This window comes from Malaclemys terrapin, chromosome 10, assembly GCF_027887155.1.
Source record: "Malaclemys terrapin pileata isolate rMalTer1 chromosome 10, rMalTer1.hap1, whole genome shotgun sequence".
NCBI classification, from domain to species: Eukaryota; Metazoa; Chordata; order Testudines; family Emydidae; genus Malaclemys; species Malaclemys terrapin.
The window spans coordinates 51184865-51200263 of NC_071514.1; the positions used below are offsets into that span (position 1 = coordinate 51184865).

The 15399-nt window shown below is 52.7% G+C and overlaps 1 protein-coding gene across 5 annotated transcripts in view; it reads left to right on the top strand.

Annotated features, from left to right (window-relative positions):
- Positions 1-15399, top strand: part of ABCA3 (ATP binding cassette subfamily A member 3) — an 86507-nt gene that overhangs the window by 21907 nt on the left and 49201 nt on the right. For all 5 annotated transcript variants that reach the window (XM_054041438.1, XM_054041435.1, XM_054041433.1 and 2 more), the window contains 3 exons: positions 11134-11395; positions 13976-14103; positions 14671-14836. In XM_054041438.1, the coding sequence (XP_053897413.1) occupies positions 11134-11395; positions 13976-14103; positions 14671-14836 (556 nt within the window). The remainder of the gene's footprint in view (positions 1-11133; positions 11396-13975; positions 14104-14670; positions 14837-15399) is intronic.

The window sequence follows — 15399 nt, forward strand, 5'->3', positions numbered from 1 at the left end:
TACCATATTTTGTGCCTCCAAATGGAGGACACTCCACAGCCCCCGCCCCCAGCCCCGCCCACACCCCCGCCCCAACCCCGGCCCCTCCCCAAAGTCTCCGTCCCCTCCCCTGCTTCCCGTGAATATTTGATTCGCGGGAAGCCTGTAGCAGGTAAGGGGCGGTGTGGGGGGAGGAGGCGCGGCCCAGGCTGGCCCCCCGGCGTTTCCAGCCTGGGTTGGCTCGGGCCCTGGGGTGCCGGCCCCGGCCGACCACCCCCGGCCCGCCCAGCACTGCCGGCCCCCGGCGGCCCGGCGCACCCCTCCCGGCTCCCCGCCCCGCGGGCTCGGCTCCCCGGCTCCCCGCCCCGCGGGCTCGGCTCCCCGCCCCGCGGGCTCGGCTCCCCGGCTCCCCGCCCAGCTCCTGGCTCCCCGCCCCGCGGGCTCGGCTCCCCGCCCGGTTCCCCGGCTCCCCGCCCCGCGGGCTCGGCTCCCCGGTTCCCCGGCTCCCCGCCCCGCGGGCTCGGCTCCCCGCCCCGCGGGCTCGGCTCCCCGGCTCCCCGCCCGGCTCCCCGGCTCACCGCCACGCGGGTTCGGCTCCCCGGCTCCCCGCTCGGCTCCCCGCCCCGCGGGCTCGGCTCCCCGGCTGACTGGCTCCCCGGACCCCGGCCCCGCGCCCGGCCGGGCACTGTGACCCTGGCCCGGCACTGCCCCACTGGTTCCCGGCCCGGCACCATGCCCCCGGCCCCGCACCGGCGCCGGCACCGGCCGAGCACCACCGGAGCCCTCCTGATTTTCCCGGACATGCCCGGCTTTTGGGGATTTCCCCCCGGACGGGGATTTGAGCCCCCAAAAGCCGGACATGTCCGGGAAAATCCGGACGTATGGTAACCCTATCAATCCTTGGGGATCTCCCAGTCGATCACAATCCCCCGTGGCGCAGTGTGGCTACCGCTAAGGCAGACTCCCTGCCTACTCGGCCCCACGCCGCTCCTGGAAGCAGTCAGCACAGCCCAGGGGGCAGGGGTGTCCCTGTGCACGCTGCTCCTGCCTGCAAGTACTGGCTCCACAGCTTCCATTGGCTGGGAGAGCTGCAGGGACAGTGCCTGCAGAGAGGAGCCGCGTGTGAAGCCACGGGGCCCCCCACCCCAGGGGCCACAGGGGAGCATTGGCCCCTTCTGGGAGTCACCAGAGATAAGTGCTGCCCGGCGGGAGACCGCACTTCAACCCCCATATCTGAGCCCCCTCCCAGAGTTAGCACCCTGAACCACCTCCTGCACCCCAACTCCCTGGCCTCCTTCCAGAGCCAGCACCCTGTATCCACTCCTGCACCCCAACCCTCTGCCCCAGCCCTGACCCCCCTCCCAGAGCCAGCACTCTGCCCCCCCTCCTGCACACCCCAACATTCTGCTACAGCCCGGAGCCCCCTCGTGCACCCAAACTCCCTCCTAGAGCTTGCACCCCTCACCCCCTCCTGCATCCCTCACCCCCTGTGGGGGTGGGGGGAGAGCAAGTGACGGGGGAGGGGCGATGGAGTGGGCAGGGCTTTGGGGAAGGGGCAGGGTAGATCCTGGGTTCCCCTTAGATTCAAAAAGTGATCTTGGGCGTAAAAAGGTTGGAGACCGCTGTACTATGTGGATGCAGCTAGTATCTTACCCTGACTGCCTTACCACATCATGGAGGGCTGGAGTCAGCGGCCTGAATGAGGGGACTTCATTGAATTTGCTTCACTTCCCTCCTCTGTTGTCTGATGTTCTTAGTGCTGGGAGGCAGCGTGGTCTAGTGGGTAGAGCACAGGCCTCTTTATGTAGCTTTGTACTTCAGAGGTTCCTGCAGAATGGGGGACATTGTACTCAAAGCAAACATCTTCAGGGGGTGGGTCACTCCTGTTCCTGGGTTTGTATGTATGTCTTGGATGACTCAGGATATACCTCTCTGGACTTAGTTCCCTCTAATATAGGGTTACCATACGTCCGGATTTTCCCGGACATGTCTGGCTTTTGGGGGCTCAAATCCCCGTCCGGGGGGAAATCCCCAAAAGCCGGGCATGTCCGGGAAAATCAGGAGGGCTCCGGTGGCGCTCGGCCGGTGCGGGGCCGGGGGCATGGTGCCGGGCCGGGAACCAGTGGGGCAGTGCCGGGCCAGGGTCACAGTGCCCGGCCGGGCGCGGGGCCGGAGTCCGGGGAGCCAGTCAGCCGGGGAGCCGAGCCCGCGGGGCGGGGAGCCGGGGAGCCGAGCCCGCGGGGCGGGGAGCCGGGAGCCGAGCCCGCGGGGCGGGGAGCCGGGAGCGGGGCGGGGAGCCGGGGAACCGGGCGGGGAGCCGAGGAGCTGAGCCCGCGGGGCGGGGAGCCGGGAGCCGGGACCCGGCAGTGCTGGGCGGGCCGGGGGTGGTCGGCCGGGGCCGGCACCCCAGGGCCCGAGCCGACCCAGGCTGGAAACGCCGGGGGGCCAGCCTGGGCCGCGCCTCCTCCCCCCACACCGCCCCTTACCTGCTACAGGCTTCCCGCGAATCAAATATTCGCGGGAAGCAGGGGAGGGGGCGGAGACTTTGGGGAGGGGCCGGGGTTGGGGCGGGGGTGTGGGCGGGGCTGGGGGCGGGGCCGGGGGCTGTGGAGTGTCCTCCATTTGGAGGCACAAAATATGGTAACCCTACTCTAATAGGAAACTGGCAGGCCTGGATCAGCCAAAGGGCTTGTTTCTCCCTGGCCTCCCAGTCAGGGAAAGTCACTCTGATTGAAGAAATGAAACTTGCAAGTGATTAGCAGGCCAGTTAAAATGGCTGTTGTGTGAGGGTTAGTTCTGTGTATGGAGCTGGGTCCATGTGACTGGCTTAGCAACTAGACAGCAGTAGCTGAGACCCTCATTACTGCTGAGAGATGGCAGCATCCCCGTAGCCTCCTGAGCTAGTGAGCTCTGTAATAGTACAGTCCTGCAGTGGGCAGTGTATGTTGGCTTCCGTTTATGGAGCCAGACAATGATTTTGGACAAGGTCCAGGAGGCAATTAGAGGGTTAATACAATGATGATGCCGTGGGAGGCAGCCTGTCTGCCAGGGGAATGTTGTAAAACCATCAGACATTCATAACGCTGACTCTGAGCATGGCCTCTGAAACACTCCTCCATCATGCAGGGCAGATCATACTGGGTGTAACTCCAGGGATGGCAGTACGTTTACCTCAGGGTTGAATTTGGCCCAATTTGGTCAGTTATTTCATTGATTCCCAAACCCCAGGGGGACAGAAAACGACAGGCTGATGCCTGCCAAAGTGAGGCAGCCACCCCTCTGATTGATTGATCTTGTCCCAGGCAGATGTGTATGGGGAATCAAATGTGGGCCAGGTGCATTGGCTGCGGTGAGTGGGGCAGTATTAGCTGTGCTGCCGGTCCCCCAAATGCTACCCCCTTTCAGAGATTGACGTCCCAGGTGAGCCCCCCTCTTTCTAAAAAACCGTATTTCCATGGATGCCTGGGGTCTGGGAGCCCATCCTGGCCGGGTGCCCCGCTGCTCTTGGGATATGCTCCGGGCAGCTGGCCCCAGCAGGTCCCAGAGAGCCAGGCTGTACCCCCTCCTCATTTCTGCCACCCTGGAGGCCCCCGAATTGCTCACAGACCTCAGCCTCTTCTGGCCTTGGTGCTGTCCCAGCATGCATGTCCTAGAACCTGCATGGGCAGGGAGGTTCTACCTCCCATGGGGGCTCATCAGCCTCTGGCGGGACAGGCAAGCTGGAATGCGCTCCCCACCCCTCCTGCCCAGGGCAGCCATGCTCCTCCAGCCAGGCAACAATGGCTGGAACTGGAATAGGGGACTTGGCTAGGGAGAGGAATTCTTACTTCATCAACAGTATTTTGAAGAAACAACAAATAATTCATAGCCAGTCAGGTCCGCGCACCCCCCTCCCTTCTTCCCTCCCAGTAACCATCTTCCCCTCCCCAGGAGTGTGCATCACAGTGTGGGAAGGAAGCATGGTCTTTTTGGCTCTGGAATGGGACACCTGGGCTCAATTCCTGGCTCTGCCACAGATCCCCCACGTGGCCTTGGCCAAGTCACTTAATCTCTCGTCTCCCCCATCTGAAGAATGGGGTGATCCTTCCCCACTGTGAGGATAAAATCCGTTAATGTTTGTAAGGTGCTGAAGGTACTATGGGATGGGAGGTAGGGGGGATAATCTCCTGTGGGGGCTGCCTTGTTGCATTCACTCCTGTTTGTTTTTCTTCCTACAATTGCTGATTCCTCCTGGGCCTATAACAATCTATGAAAGGTGATTGTGGGGAGGGACGGGAGTACAAACACACACCCATGAAGAAAGTATCAAGGTTCAACTCCGGTGCATCGATCCTTTCAACGGGGATAGCGAAATGCATCAGTATGAATCTTCTGACAGGAAAACCAAACCCTACTCTGTCCTTGGGTTTAAATTGCAATCCTTCCTAATGTGAATCAATACACTTGTGGGCCAAATTAACTGATTGTTGAAAGCAGCTACACAAATTGCGCACCAGGTTGGAGATGATTTAACAGCTTGGAGGGTGCTCCAGGTGGTGTTCAGGGGTGGGGCTGGGGCACCTGAGCAGATAGTTGCCTGGACAACAAATTGAGTAATAACACCTTCCCTTTATCATTGGATCTCAAAGTACTTCACAAGCCTTTATTAAGCCTCCCCTTACCCCAGTGAAGTAGGTGAATAATACTGAACTCTTCTTTAGCACTTTTCATCAGTAGATCTCAGTGCTTTATAAAGGGGGAAACTGAGGCACAGGGAAGTGAATTTGCTCAGGGTCACCCAGCAGCCAGGTGACAGATATGGGACTAGAACCCAGGTCTCCTGAGTCCCAGTGCTCTCTATCCCTGAGGCCATACTCCTCCAGGGGTGAAAGTAACTTACAGGACTTACTGGTACTGCCGGAGTCCTGAGGGGGACGTGGCCTCTCAAGATTTAAAGGCCCTGGGGCACCGGCTGTGGCTGGGAGCCCCAGGGCCTCTAAATCAAGCTGGGGCTCCCAGCTGCAAAGGTGGCTGGGAGCCCCCGGGGCTCAAGGGCAAATTAAAGGGCCTGGGGCTCCGGCTGCCACGGAGCTCTGGGCCCTTTAAATCCCCACTGCAGCTCCGACTGCCGGATCTGCGGGCGGGATTTAAAGGGCCCGGAGTTCCTGCGGCTGCGGAGAACCCCGAGCCTTGCCGGGCTGGGGCTGGGATTTAAAGGGCCCGGAGCTCCTGCCGCTGCGGGGAGCTCTGAGCCCTTTAAATCTGTTCCCAGCCCAGCGGCCGGAGTTGCGGGCGGGATTTAAAGGGCTCTGGGCTGCCCGCAGCTGCAGGAGCCCAGAGCCCTTTAAATCCCCGCCGCGGAAGCCAGTGCGGTCCTGCACGGTGTACTGGCTCTTGCTGGTACGCCGTTCTGGACCATACCAGCTTACTTTCACCTCTGTACTCCTCTGAGATGTTCTGCTAATTTTATCAATGTGCAGATAGAGGCAAAGTGACTTAGCAATGTAGTGGCACAGCAGGAAATAGAACCTGAAAGTCCTGATTCCTTGTCTTCTAAGCACTGTAAGACATGACACAATGTAATGATGCTGTACATCGTCACCCCCTTTGTGCCCTTCCTCCCCCTCCCCTTCATTATATTCTAAATCCTGCTGCCAAGATTCTTATCCCCCTCCCCCGATCATCTCATTCCTATACCCCTTTCTCAGGTCTCGTCTACACTAGAAAATTAGATCGACCCAGCTGCATCGCTCGGGATGTGAAAAATCCACATCCATGAGCGCTGGAGTTAAGCCGAACTAAGTCCCTGTGAGGTGAGTTTACTATAGTAGCTGGTGAGCCCCTCCCGTTGCTGAAGTGCTACAGTGGTGGTAGTGTTTTAAGTGTAAATATAGCCTCAGATACCTTTACTGGCTTCCATTCTCCTTCATGTTCAAAGCTCAGCACAACTATTCCCTCCTGTTCCTATCTATACATCAACTCTTCTCTCCTCCTCCTTAGTCTTGCTGTTCCTTTACCCAGTCCCAACTTCACTCCTCCTTTCCCGCTGCTCCTCATGCTTAAAGCATCATCTCTATTGGGAGCCTGATCCAAAGCCCATTGAATGATTCTCACAGACTTCAGAGTGGTAGCCATGTTAGTCTGTATCAGCAAAAAGAACAAGGAGTACTTGTGGCATCTTAGAGACTAACACATTTATTTAAGCATGAGCTTTCGTGGGCTAAAACCCACTTCATCGGATGCATGCAGTGGAAAACTCTGCCAACTCTGTCCACATACCTATTCAGTGGACACCATCATAGGAACTAATCACATCAGCCTCACTATCAGAGGCTCGTTCACCTAAACATCTACCAATGTGATATACGCCATCATGTGCCATGTACATTGGCCAAACCGGACAGTCTTTACGCAAAAGAATAAATGGACACAAATCAGATGTCAAGAATTATAACATTCAAAAACTAGTCGGAGAACACTTCGACCTCCCTGGTCACTCAATTACAGACCTCAAAGTCGCAATACTCCAACAAAAAAACTTCAAAAACAGACTCCAATGAGAAACTGCAGAATTGGAATTAATTTGCAAACTGGACACCATTCAATTAGGCTTGAATAAGGACTGGGAGTGGATGGGTCATTACACAAAGTAAAAACTATTTCCCCATGCTAATTTCCCCCCTACTGTTACTCACACCCTCTTGTCAACTGTTGGAAATGCATCCTGATTATCACTACAAAAGTTTTTTTTTCCTCTTGCTGATAATAGCCCACCTTAATTGATGACTCTCGTTACAGTTGGTATGGCAACACCCATTTTTTCATGTTCTCTGTGTATACATATCTTCTTACTGTATTTTCCGCTGCATGCATCGATGAAGTGGGTTTTAGCCCATGAAAGCTTATGCTCAAATAAATTTGTTGGTCTCTAAGGTGCCACAAGTACTCCTCGTTCTTTTCACTGACTTCAATTGGCCTGGGATGAAGGCCTTAATGAGGTGATGTGGTCTGGTGGATTGAGCATGGAACTGGGCCTGTGAGCCAAGAACTCTACACTTAATCCAGCTCTGTCACTGATTTACTGAGTGACCTTGGGCAAGTCACTTCATCACTCTGTGCCTCAGTTTCCCTATCTATAAAATGAGGATGATGATACTTTGCTGCCTCCTGGGATGGCTGTAGAGGGTAATGTTTGTATGGCCTTGGGAATCATAAAGCAATAGACACGGTAAGTACAAGTATTGACACTTGTCAGTGGGGCATTCCATGTACACAGGGAAACTTTGTGGCTGGAATAACACCCTACTTAGCTTGTTGTGCTTTACTGCCTCGTGCCTCCCGACTATAAACTCTTTGGGTATGACTGCACTTAAGGTTTTAATGCCAATGTACTTGTTAGTTACCATGTCTGAACATTCTATGCGCTTCTGTTCCGGGATGAAGCCCTAGGTATATCACAAACCTTTGTGGCCAGGGACGTGGAGTGTCTAGACTAGCATGTGTTAACACGAGCTAAATGTCAGCTCAGTTAACTTGATATTAAAACTCCAGTGTAGGCAAACTTCTGAGGCAGAGGCTTTGGACTCGGACGCATTCTCCCTACTGTGTGGAGTGCATGCAGCACCTCTAGTTCTATGTAATAATGTTGTTGCAGCCAGGGTTTGAGTGGTTGACAGCTAAGTGGCTTTAACCATTATAGATGTGGTGGGATTGGCTGTCATGCTTGGAGCTGCTGTAGGGTTATACTATAAACTGTCCAGTATTTACATATAAAACCAAACAAGAGGTGACTTTGCAGACGTACTGTCAGATTCTAGTGCTGCCGAATAGCCCCACAGCTGGGCATGCTCCGTGCTGGTCAGATTCCCTCTATCCTTGATGCCCTGCTGTAATCTGGAGCTATTCAACTTTGTGCTGTGAACCTGTCAGATCTCATCAGCTAATCAGACTGGGTGCTTTGATGGGTGGCCTCCAGGGAATTGCTGAGGAGCTGCCAGAAGTGGTATTGGTGACTTCCTTGGAGGTGCTCCTTTCCCAGGAGTCAGAGCTGTGCTGCTTATAAAGACCTCTTTTTGCTGGAGGAGGAGAATTTACCTTACTATGCTCTGGCTTAACTCCAGCTCCGCTTGCCCCATTCTTCTCCTTTTCCATTTGAATGCATTATTGTTCTTCACTCCCAGCCCTGAGGGTATTGGGTAATGCTGCTGTGCGCTGTTAAACAGCTGCTGTCCTTCATCCCAGGGGTGATCAATCACCAAGCATCTCTTTCCATCCTTGCAAGAATGCTGTGGTGTAATTTGATGCCTGTGTAGTGCCCAGAGATGGCCAGGAGAGCCCTGTATTTCCTGTTTGTTTCTTGCATGCAATTGCCCTTACCTCTAGGAAGGGTTATCTGTGCACAGCAAGAAGTGAAGAGGGTGGAGAATGACATGTCATGAGTTGAGTGCTCCTGCATCCATCAGGACTTTACATCAAAACCTTGCTAGCTGACAATGGCTAAGCTGCAAAACTGGCTTGATTCACTATTAACTCCACAGGCCTTTTTGGCTTGTTCACCCTGTGCTTCGTGCCACAAAACCCAGATGACAAGATCTTGGAGGCTGGGACCATCTCTTCCCTTTGCCTGTACAGCATCTAGCACAATGAGCTGTCGGAGGCCTGCATTCCAAAAAAGGGAAAAAGATTACTAAGCAGGAGATTTAGACCGAGCTGGATGAGCGACCGACTCAAAGGGGCGATTAGGAAAAAACAGAAAGCGTACCAAGAGTGGAAGAGGGGAGGGATTAGTAAAGAAACTTACCTTAGTGAAGTCAGAGAATGTAGAGATAGAGTGAGAAAGGCCAAAGGCCGTGTAGAGTTGGACCTAGCGAGGGGAATTAAAAGCAATAGTAAGAGGTTTTACAGCCACATAAATAGGAAGAAAGCAAAGAAAGAAGAAGTGGGACCGCTGAAGACTATTGCCGGAGAGGAGATTAAAGACAATCTAGGCATGGCGCAATATCTCAATGAATATTTTGCATCGGTGTTTAATGAGGCCAATGAAGGTATTAGGGATACTAGCACCACTACAGAGGGGCATTCAGGATGGGGGATTACCGTATCCGAGGTAGAAACAAAACTTGAATGCCTTAATGGGGCTAAGTCGGGAGGACCGGACGATCTTCATCTGAGAATATTGAAGGAATTGGCGCGGGAAATAGCAGGCCCATTAGCGATAATATTTAATGAATCTGTAAACTCGGGGGTGGTCCCGTTACACTGGAGAATAGCTAATGTGGTTCCTATTTTCAAGAAAGGGAAAAAAAGTGATCCGGGTAACTACAGGCCTGTTAGTTTAACATCTGTAGTGTGCAAGGTGTTAGAGAAAATTCTGAAAGAGAAACTAGTTGAGGACCTGGAGGTTAGTGGCAATTGCGATAAATTACAACATGGTTTTACGAAGGGCAGATCATGCCAAACGAATCTGATCTCCTTCTTTGAGAGAGTAACGGATTTATTAGATAAGGGAAATGCGGTGGACCTAATATACCTGGATTTCAGTAAAGCGTTTGATACTGTACCCCATGAGGAATTATTGGTTAAACTGAAAAACATGGGGATCGATATGAAAATCCAGAGGTGGATAAGGAATTGGTTAATGGGGAGAATGCAGCGGGTCGTATTAAAGGGTGAACTGTCAGGTTGGAGGGAGGTTACTAGTGGAGTGCCTCAAGGTTCGGTTTTGGGACCCATTTTATTTAATCTATTTATAACTGACCTCGGAACCGATTGCAGGAGTGGGCTGATAAAGTTTGCGGATGATACGAAGGTGGGAGGCGTTGTAAATTCGGAGGAGGATAGGGATATCCTGCAGGGAGACTTGAATGAGCTTGTGAATTGGAGTATCAGAAATAGGATGAAATTTAATAGTAAAAAGTGTAAGGTGATGCATTTGGGGATGACTAATAATTTTAGTTACAAGATGGGGACGCATTGGTTAGAAGTAACGGAAGAGGAGAAGGACCTAGGGGTCCTCGTAGACCACAGGATGACTATGAGTCGACAATGCGACGTGGCGGTGAAAAAAGCCAATGCTGTCTTGGGATGCATTAGGCGAGGTATATCTAGTAGGGATAAGGAGGTCCTGCTTCCGTTGTACAAGGCGCTGGTGAGACCTCATTTGGAGTACTGTGTGCAGTTCTGGTCTCCCATGTTTAAAAAAGATGAACTCAAACTGGAACGGGTGCAGAGAAGGGCCACTAGGATGATCAGAGGAATGGAAAACCTGTCGTATGAAAAGAGACTAGAGGAGCTTGGGTTGTTTAGTCTGACAAAGCGAAGGCTGAGGGGGGATATGATTGCTATCTTTAAATATATTAGAGGGATTAATACAAGGGAGGGAGAAGAATTATTCCAGCTTAGTACTAATGTGGATACGAGAACGAATGGATATAAACTGGCCGTGGGGAAGTTCAGGCTTGAAATTAGACGAAGGTTTCTGACCGTCAGAGGGGTGAAATATTGGAACGGCCTTCCGAGGGAAACGGTGGGGGCAACGGACCTGTCTGGTTTTAAGATTAAGTTAGATAAATTTATGGAGGGAATGGTTTAATGGTAAAACATAGTAGTCAAGGAAAACCAAGCAATGGTAGGTAAATTGTATAATGGCTGACAGGGGTCAGGCTGGAGACTCTTGCCTACATGCTCGGGGTCTTACTGATCGCCATATTTGGGGTCGGGAAGGAATTTTCCTCCAGGGCAGATTGGCTGAGCCTCTGGAGGTTTTTCGCCTTCCTCCGCAGCATGGGGCAGGGATCTCTAGCAGGAGGGTCTCTGCCGATTGAAGTCACCTAAAACAGGATTGGGGACTTCAACAGCAGAGTCCAGGGAAGGGGTAGGGACGGTTTTATGGCCTGCAGCATGCAGGAGGTCAGACCAGATGATCATAATGGTCCCTTCTGACCTTAAAGTCTATGAGTCTGAGTCTATGAGAATTGGGTCTTGGCTTCATTGGGGGTCCCTTTGCCAATGTGATGCAAATAATGGTCATCACTTTTGCCTTTGGCTATGACTACAGTGAAATGCAGTGGACTCACTATGTGTAGTACCGGCGTGTGAGAGCTGTAATTTCCTTCCCAGTGCTAAATTGATCCCATGCCTGCCAGTCTAACCAGTTTTCCCTTATTTCTTCCGCAGAAGCGACAGATTTTGGTAACGGTCATAGAAATCTGCTTGCCATTGCTATTTGCTGCAATCCTCATTGCGCTCCGCCACCGAGTGCATTCGATCAGTCACCCCAATGCCACCATCTACCCCAGCCAGTCAGTGGATGAGCTGCCATGGTTTTTCCATCACCGGAAGCTCAGCCCCTGGGAGCTGGCTTATGTCCCCTCCAATGTCACTGCTGTGAAGAGCATCGCGGAGGCGGTGGAAAAGGCGTTGCACATCAATATCAAAGGTTAGAATGGGCTGGGGGTTCCTGGAGGGGAGGGAGGTCTTTTAAGTGTAGAAACTGGTGTGTACATGTGTGCAGGCACGCGTTTCATATGGCCTTATTCAGAAAAGCACTTAAGCACATTTGCTTCGCTGAAGAGAGATGGGATTATCTTAAGTGCTTTTAAAGCTAAGCATGTGCTTAAGTGCTTTGCTAAATTGGGATCTGTGGGGAGGCTATTTTAAGTGTCCTGGATTCAGCTTCAGATGGGAATGGATATTTCTCTAAGTTAATCATTTCTAGGGACCAGAGTTCAAAATCTGATGTAGGCACCAGGTGACAGTGATGTGACTGGCTTCATCTTAAGAGCTGAGCCTTCTGCTATTGCAATTAAAGTAGTCACTTAAAAATCAGACTTCTGTCTAGAAATTTTCACCTCCTGTCAAAGTAGTACCTGAGAGAGACTAACACAGAGGTGGGCAAACTACGGCCCACAGGACCCTCCTGCCAGGCCCCTGAGCTCCTGGCCCGGGAGGCTAGCCCCCGGCCCCTCCCCTGCTGTTCCCCCTCCCCGCAGCCTCCGTTCACTGTGCTGCCGGCCCAGAGTGCGGCGGGGCTGTGAGCTCTTGCCGGGCCTGACCCAGTGCTCTGTGCTGCGAGGTGGCGTGGCTGGCTCCAGCCAGACGGCACAACTGCCTGTCCTGGTGCTCTGTAGCGCCGCCAGCCACCAGTGCTTCAGGCAGCGCAGTAAGGGGGCAGGGAGTGGGGGGGGGGGTTGGATAGAGGGCAGGGGAGTTCAGGCTGGGGGTGTGGATAGGAGTCGGGGCGGTCAGAGGGCAGGGAACAGGGAACAGGGGGGTTGAATGGGGGCGGAGGTCCTGGGGGGGCAGTCAGGAAGGAGAGGGGCGTTGAATGGGGGCAGGGTTCCCAGGTGGGCAGTCAGGAATGAGAGGAGGGGTTGGATGGGGCGGCGGGGGGCAGTCAGGCGTGGGGTTCCAGAGGCGGTCAGGGGACAGGGAGGGTCAGGGATCCCAGGGTGGCTGTCAGGGAATGGGGGGATTGGATTGGGCAGGATGCCCAGGGGGGCTGTCAGGGGGCGAGACGCAGGGGGGTCAAATAGGGGGCAGGGGCCGGGCCATGTCTGGCTGGTTGGGGAGGCACAGCCTCCCCTAAATGGCCCTCCATACATTTTCGGAAACCCGATGTGGCCCTCGGGCCAAAAAGTTTGCCCACCCCTGGGCTAACAGAACGAGATTAGAAAAACTAGCAATCTCCTTTATGCTGCTTATTTGTTTTGTGCATTTGACACAAATGTCAACTCAGTTTCGCTGGTTTCCCTCTATGATAGGGAGAGCCAGTTGAAAAAATTTTCTGTTGGAAAATGCTGATTCAGCTAAATGGAAATGTTTTGCGGGAACATTTCACTTTTGTCAAAATTTTCAATGGGAAATTATGGAACTACTTCATTTTCACTCCTGTGTTCTGTTGTGAAATGTTCTGACCTTATTGGAATATTTTGTTGTTGTTGTCTTCTTGAATGTTTCTGAAATATTTTGGAAGTTTCATTTTGCGGAACATTTTTTTTTTTCATTCCAATTTGGAAAATAAGCGAATGTTGGAATTTCCCACAGAATGGAAATTCCCTTTTCCATCAGCTCTAATGATCTGTATCTCCCTGTAGTTTGCATGGGTCTTTCACCCAGCACTGGAGGAAAAAAGCTTTACAAATAGGGAAATGGGGTTTTGCAACTATAAGAATTGTCAGGGGGATTTGAGGCTGGATCCCGAAATTGCTTCTTAGCTCACTTTTCATATTGCTTAGGCTTTCAAGTTGGCAGGATCCCTTTAACAACATAAACTCGATGGGATCGGTACCAGCCTTCCACCTTAGCCAACGTTTGATTTGTTCTGGTTTTGAGTTAGTTTAATGCCAGTAAAAGGTGCCAGATTCCACCCAGATGAGTGAAGTTCCCTGGGTAGCTACACGCTAGCTACAGCTTGGCAGCAGCAATGCAAGGTTCCCCACTCCCTACCCTGGCTGAACCTTGTTGGAGGAGAGCCCCTCTAGCACTAGAAGAGCTGTCCCAGACCAGAATTGCATTGTCATTTGATGGGTTTGGTGAGCCAGCTCTGGGGAGGGTCCTGACATTGCTGGCCACAAAAGGAGGGGCAGAGTTTGTAGAACTGTTTGCGGGAGGCTTGTACAGGCCTTGCCTAAGAAGAGTCTGAGTCTGGCTGGACTTTCAAATGCATGAACCAAACTCTCCTGTTGTTTTTCCTTTAAGTATTTGGGGGCAGGGTGAGCTTCCTCTCTTGTGAAAGGAGAAGAACATAACCCCTTGGTACCAGCAGCTGGCACTCCTGGCATGGGTGGGGACGGGGCATCATACTGGGAGCTTCCTTCAAGTGGGAGACAGAGCCAATGTTGCTGATCAAAGCAGAGCTCTGATGAAATAATCCCGCTACCGCCATGCTCCCTAGACAGCCTGTCAGGACTGCAATCCAAAAGCCCTTGGCTTGGAAACGTCCCAGTGCACCCCCTCGCGGTTGCAGAGCCCACCCCCATCACAGGCCGCTCACTGCATGGATTTCCCTCCTCTGCAGCTCAAGGGTTCCCCTCGGAGAAGGAGTTTGAGGACTATGTGAAGTTTGATAACCGCTCGGGTAACGTGCTGGCCGCCCTCGTTTTCAAACACTGCTTCAATCAGAGCAAGGACCCCTTGCAGCTGCAGGTAAGTGAATCTGCAGGCCAGGCCCTTTCAGAAGTGGGTGTCCTCCCCCGTCATAAAGGCCAGTGCTCTGAGGAGCTGTGTGGTGACCCCCATGGCTTCCTCAACGTGACATGAGAGGACATCCCGGTTACAATGTTACTGTGCACCAAGCGGCTCTCACTTCAATGTGGGGCTAGCTCCAGAAGCCATGAGCACAGAGAACTCCATGAGCATTTCCTAGTGCTATGGTGGTAGAGGAGAGTACCAAAGTTGCCATAGTGATGGGGGCCATCAAAGTATCCAGATACCTATATGAAAGACAGCACCTCCCTGGCACAGCGCCCCCAATGCTAAACGCATGGTGGGGGGACTGGTATCCCTTCACCTGTCCAGGCCAGAGACAGCAGCCCTGTGGTGATGCTTTTGGGGGAAGACCCCCTAATCGTCCTTTGGGGTGCTCCAAGATGCACCTCCCTTTTCTCCTCTCAAACTGGTGCTCTCTCTCATGCTCTGATTCTCCATTGCCGCCTCCACAATCCCCTAATTTTTTTCTGACTCCAACGCCCTTCTCGTTCTGTTGCCTTGTAGGTTAATTATCAGCTGCGCTTCAAATACAGCCCTAGGAATGCCCCCCGGAGCGAGCAGACAGGCCTGAACCCCAACCTCGACCGTGACTGGCACACCAGCTACCTGTTCCCACTTTTCCAGTTACCAGGCCCCAGAGAAGCCAAGTTCCCTGATGGAGGGACGCCAGGTGAGCAGGATGTCTCTGGGGTTCATGGATTCCAAAGCCAGAAGGGACCATTGTGATCATCTAGGCTGAACTGCACAGCACGGGCCAGAAACCTGCCCCAAAACAATTCCCAGAGCAGAACTTTTAGAAAAACATCCCATCTTCATTTAAAAACTGTCAGTGCTGGAGAATCCACCACAACCCTTGGTAAATTACACTAGTGGTTAATTACCCTCATTGTTAACAATTTACGGCTTATTTCCTGTCTGAATTTGTCTAGCTTCAACTTCCAGCCATTGAATCATGCTAGAGCTTTTTCTGCTAGACTGAAGCACCTATTATCAAATATTTGTTCCCCGTGTAGGCACTTAGAGACTGTGATCAAGTCACCCCTTAACCTTCTCTTACTTAAGCTAAGTAGACTCAAGGAGCTCCATCTATCACTATAAGGCAGGTTTTCTAATCCTTTAATCATTCTCATGGCTCTTCTCTGACCCCTCTCCAATTTATTAACATCCTTCTGGAACTGTGGGCCCCAGAACTGGACACAGGATTCCAGCAGTGGTCGCACCCGGGTCTGCTGG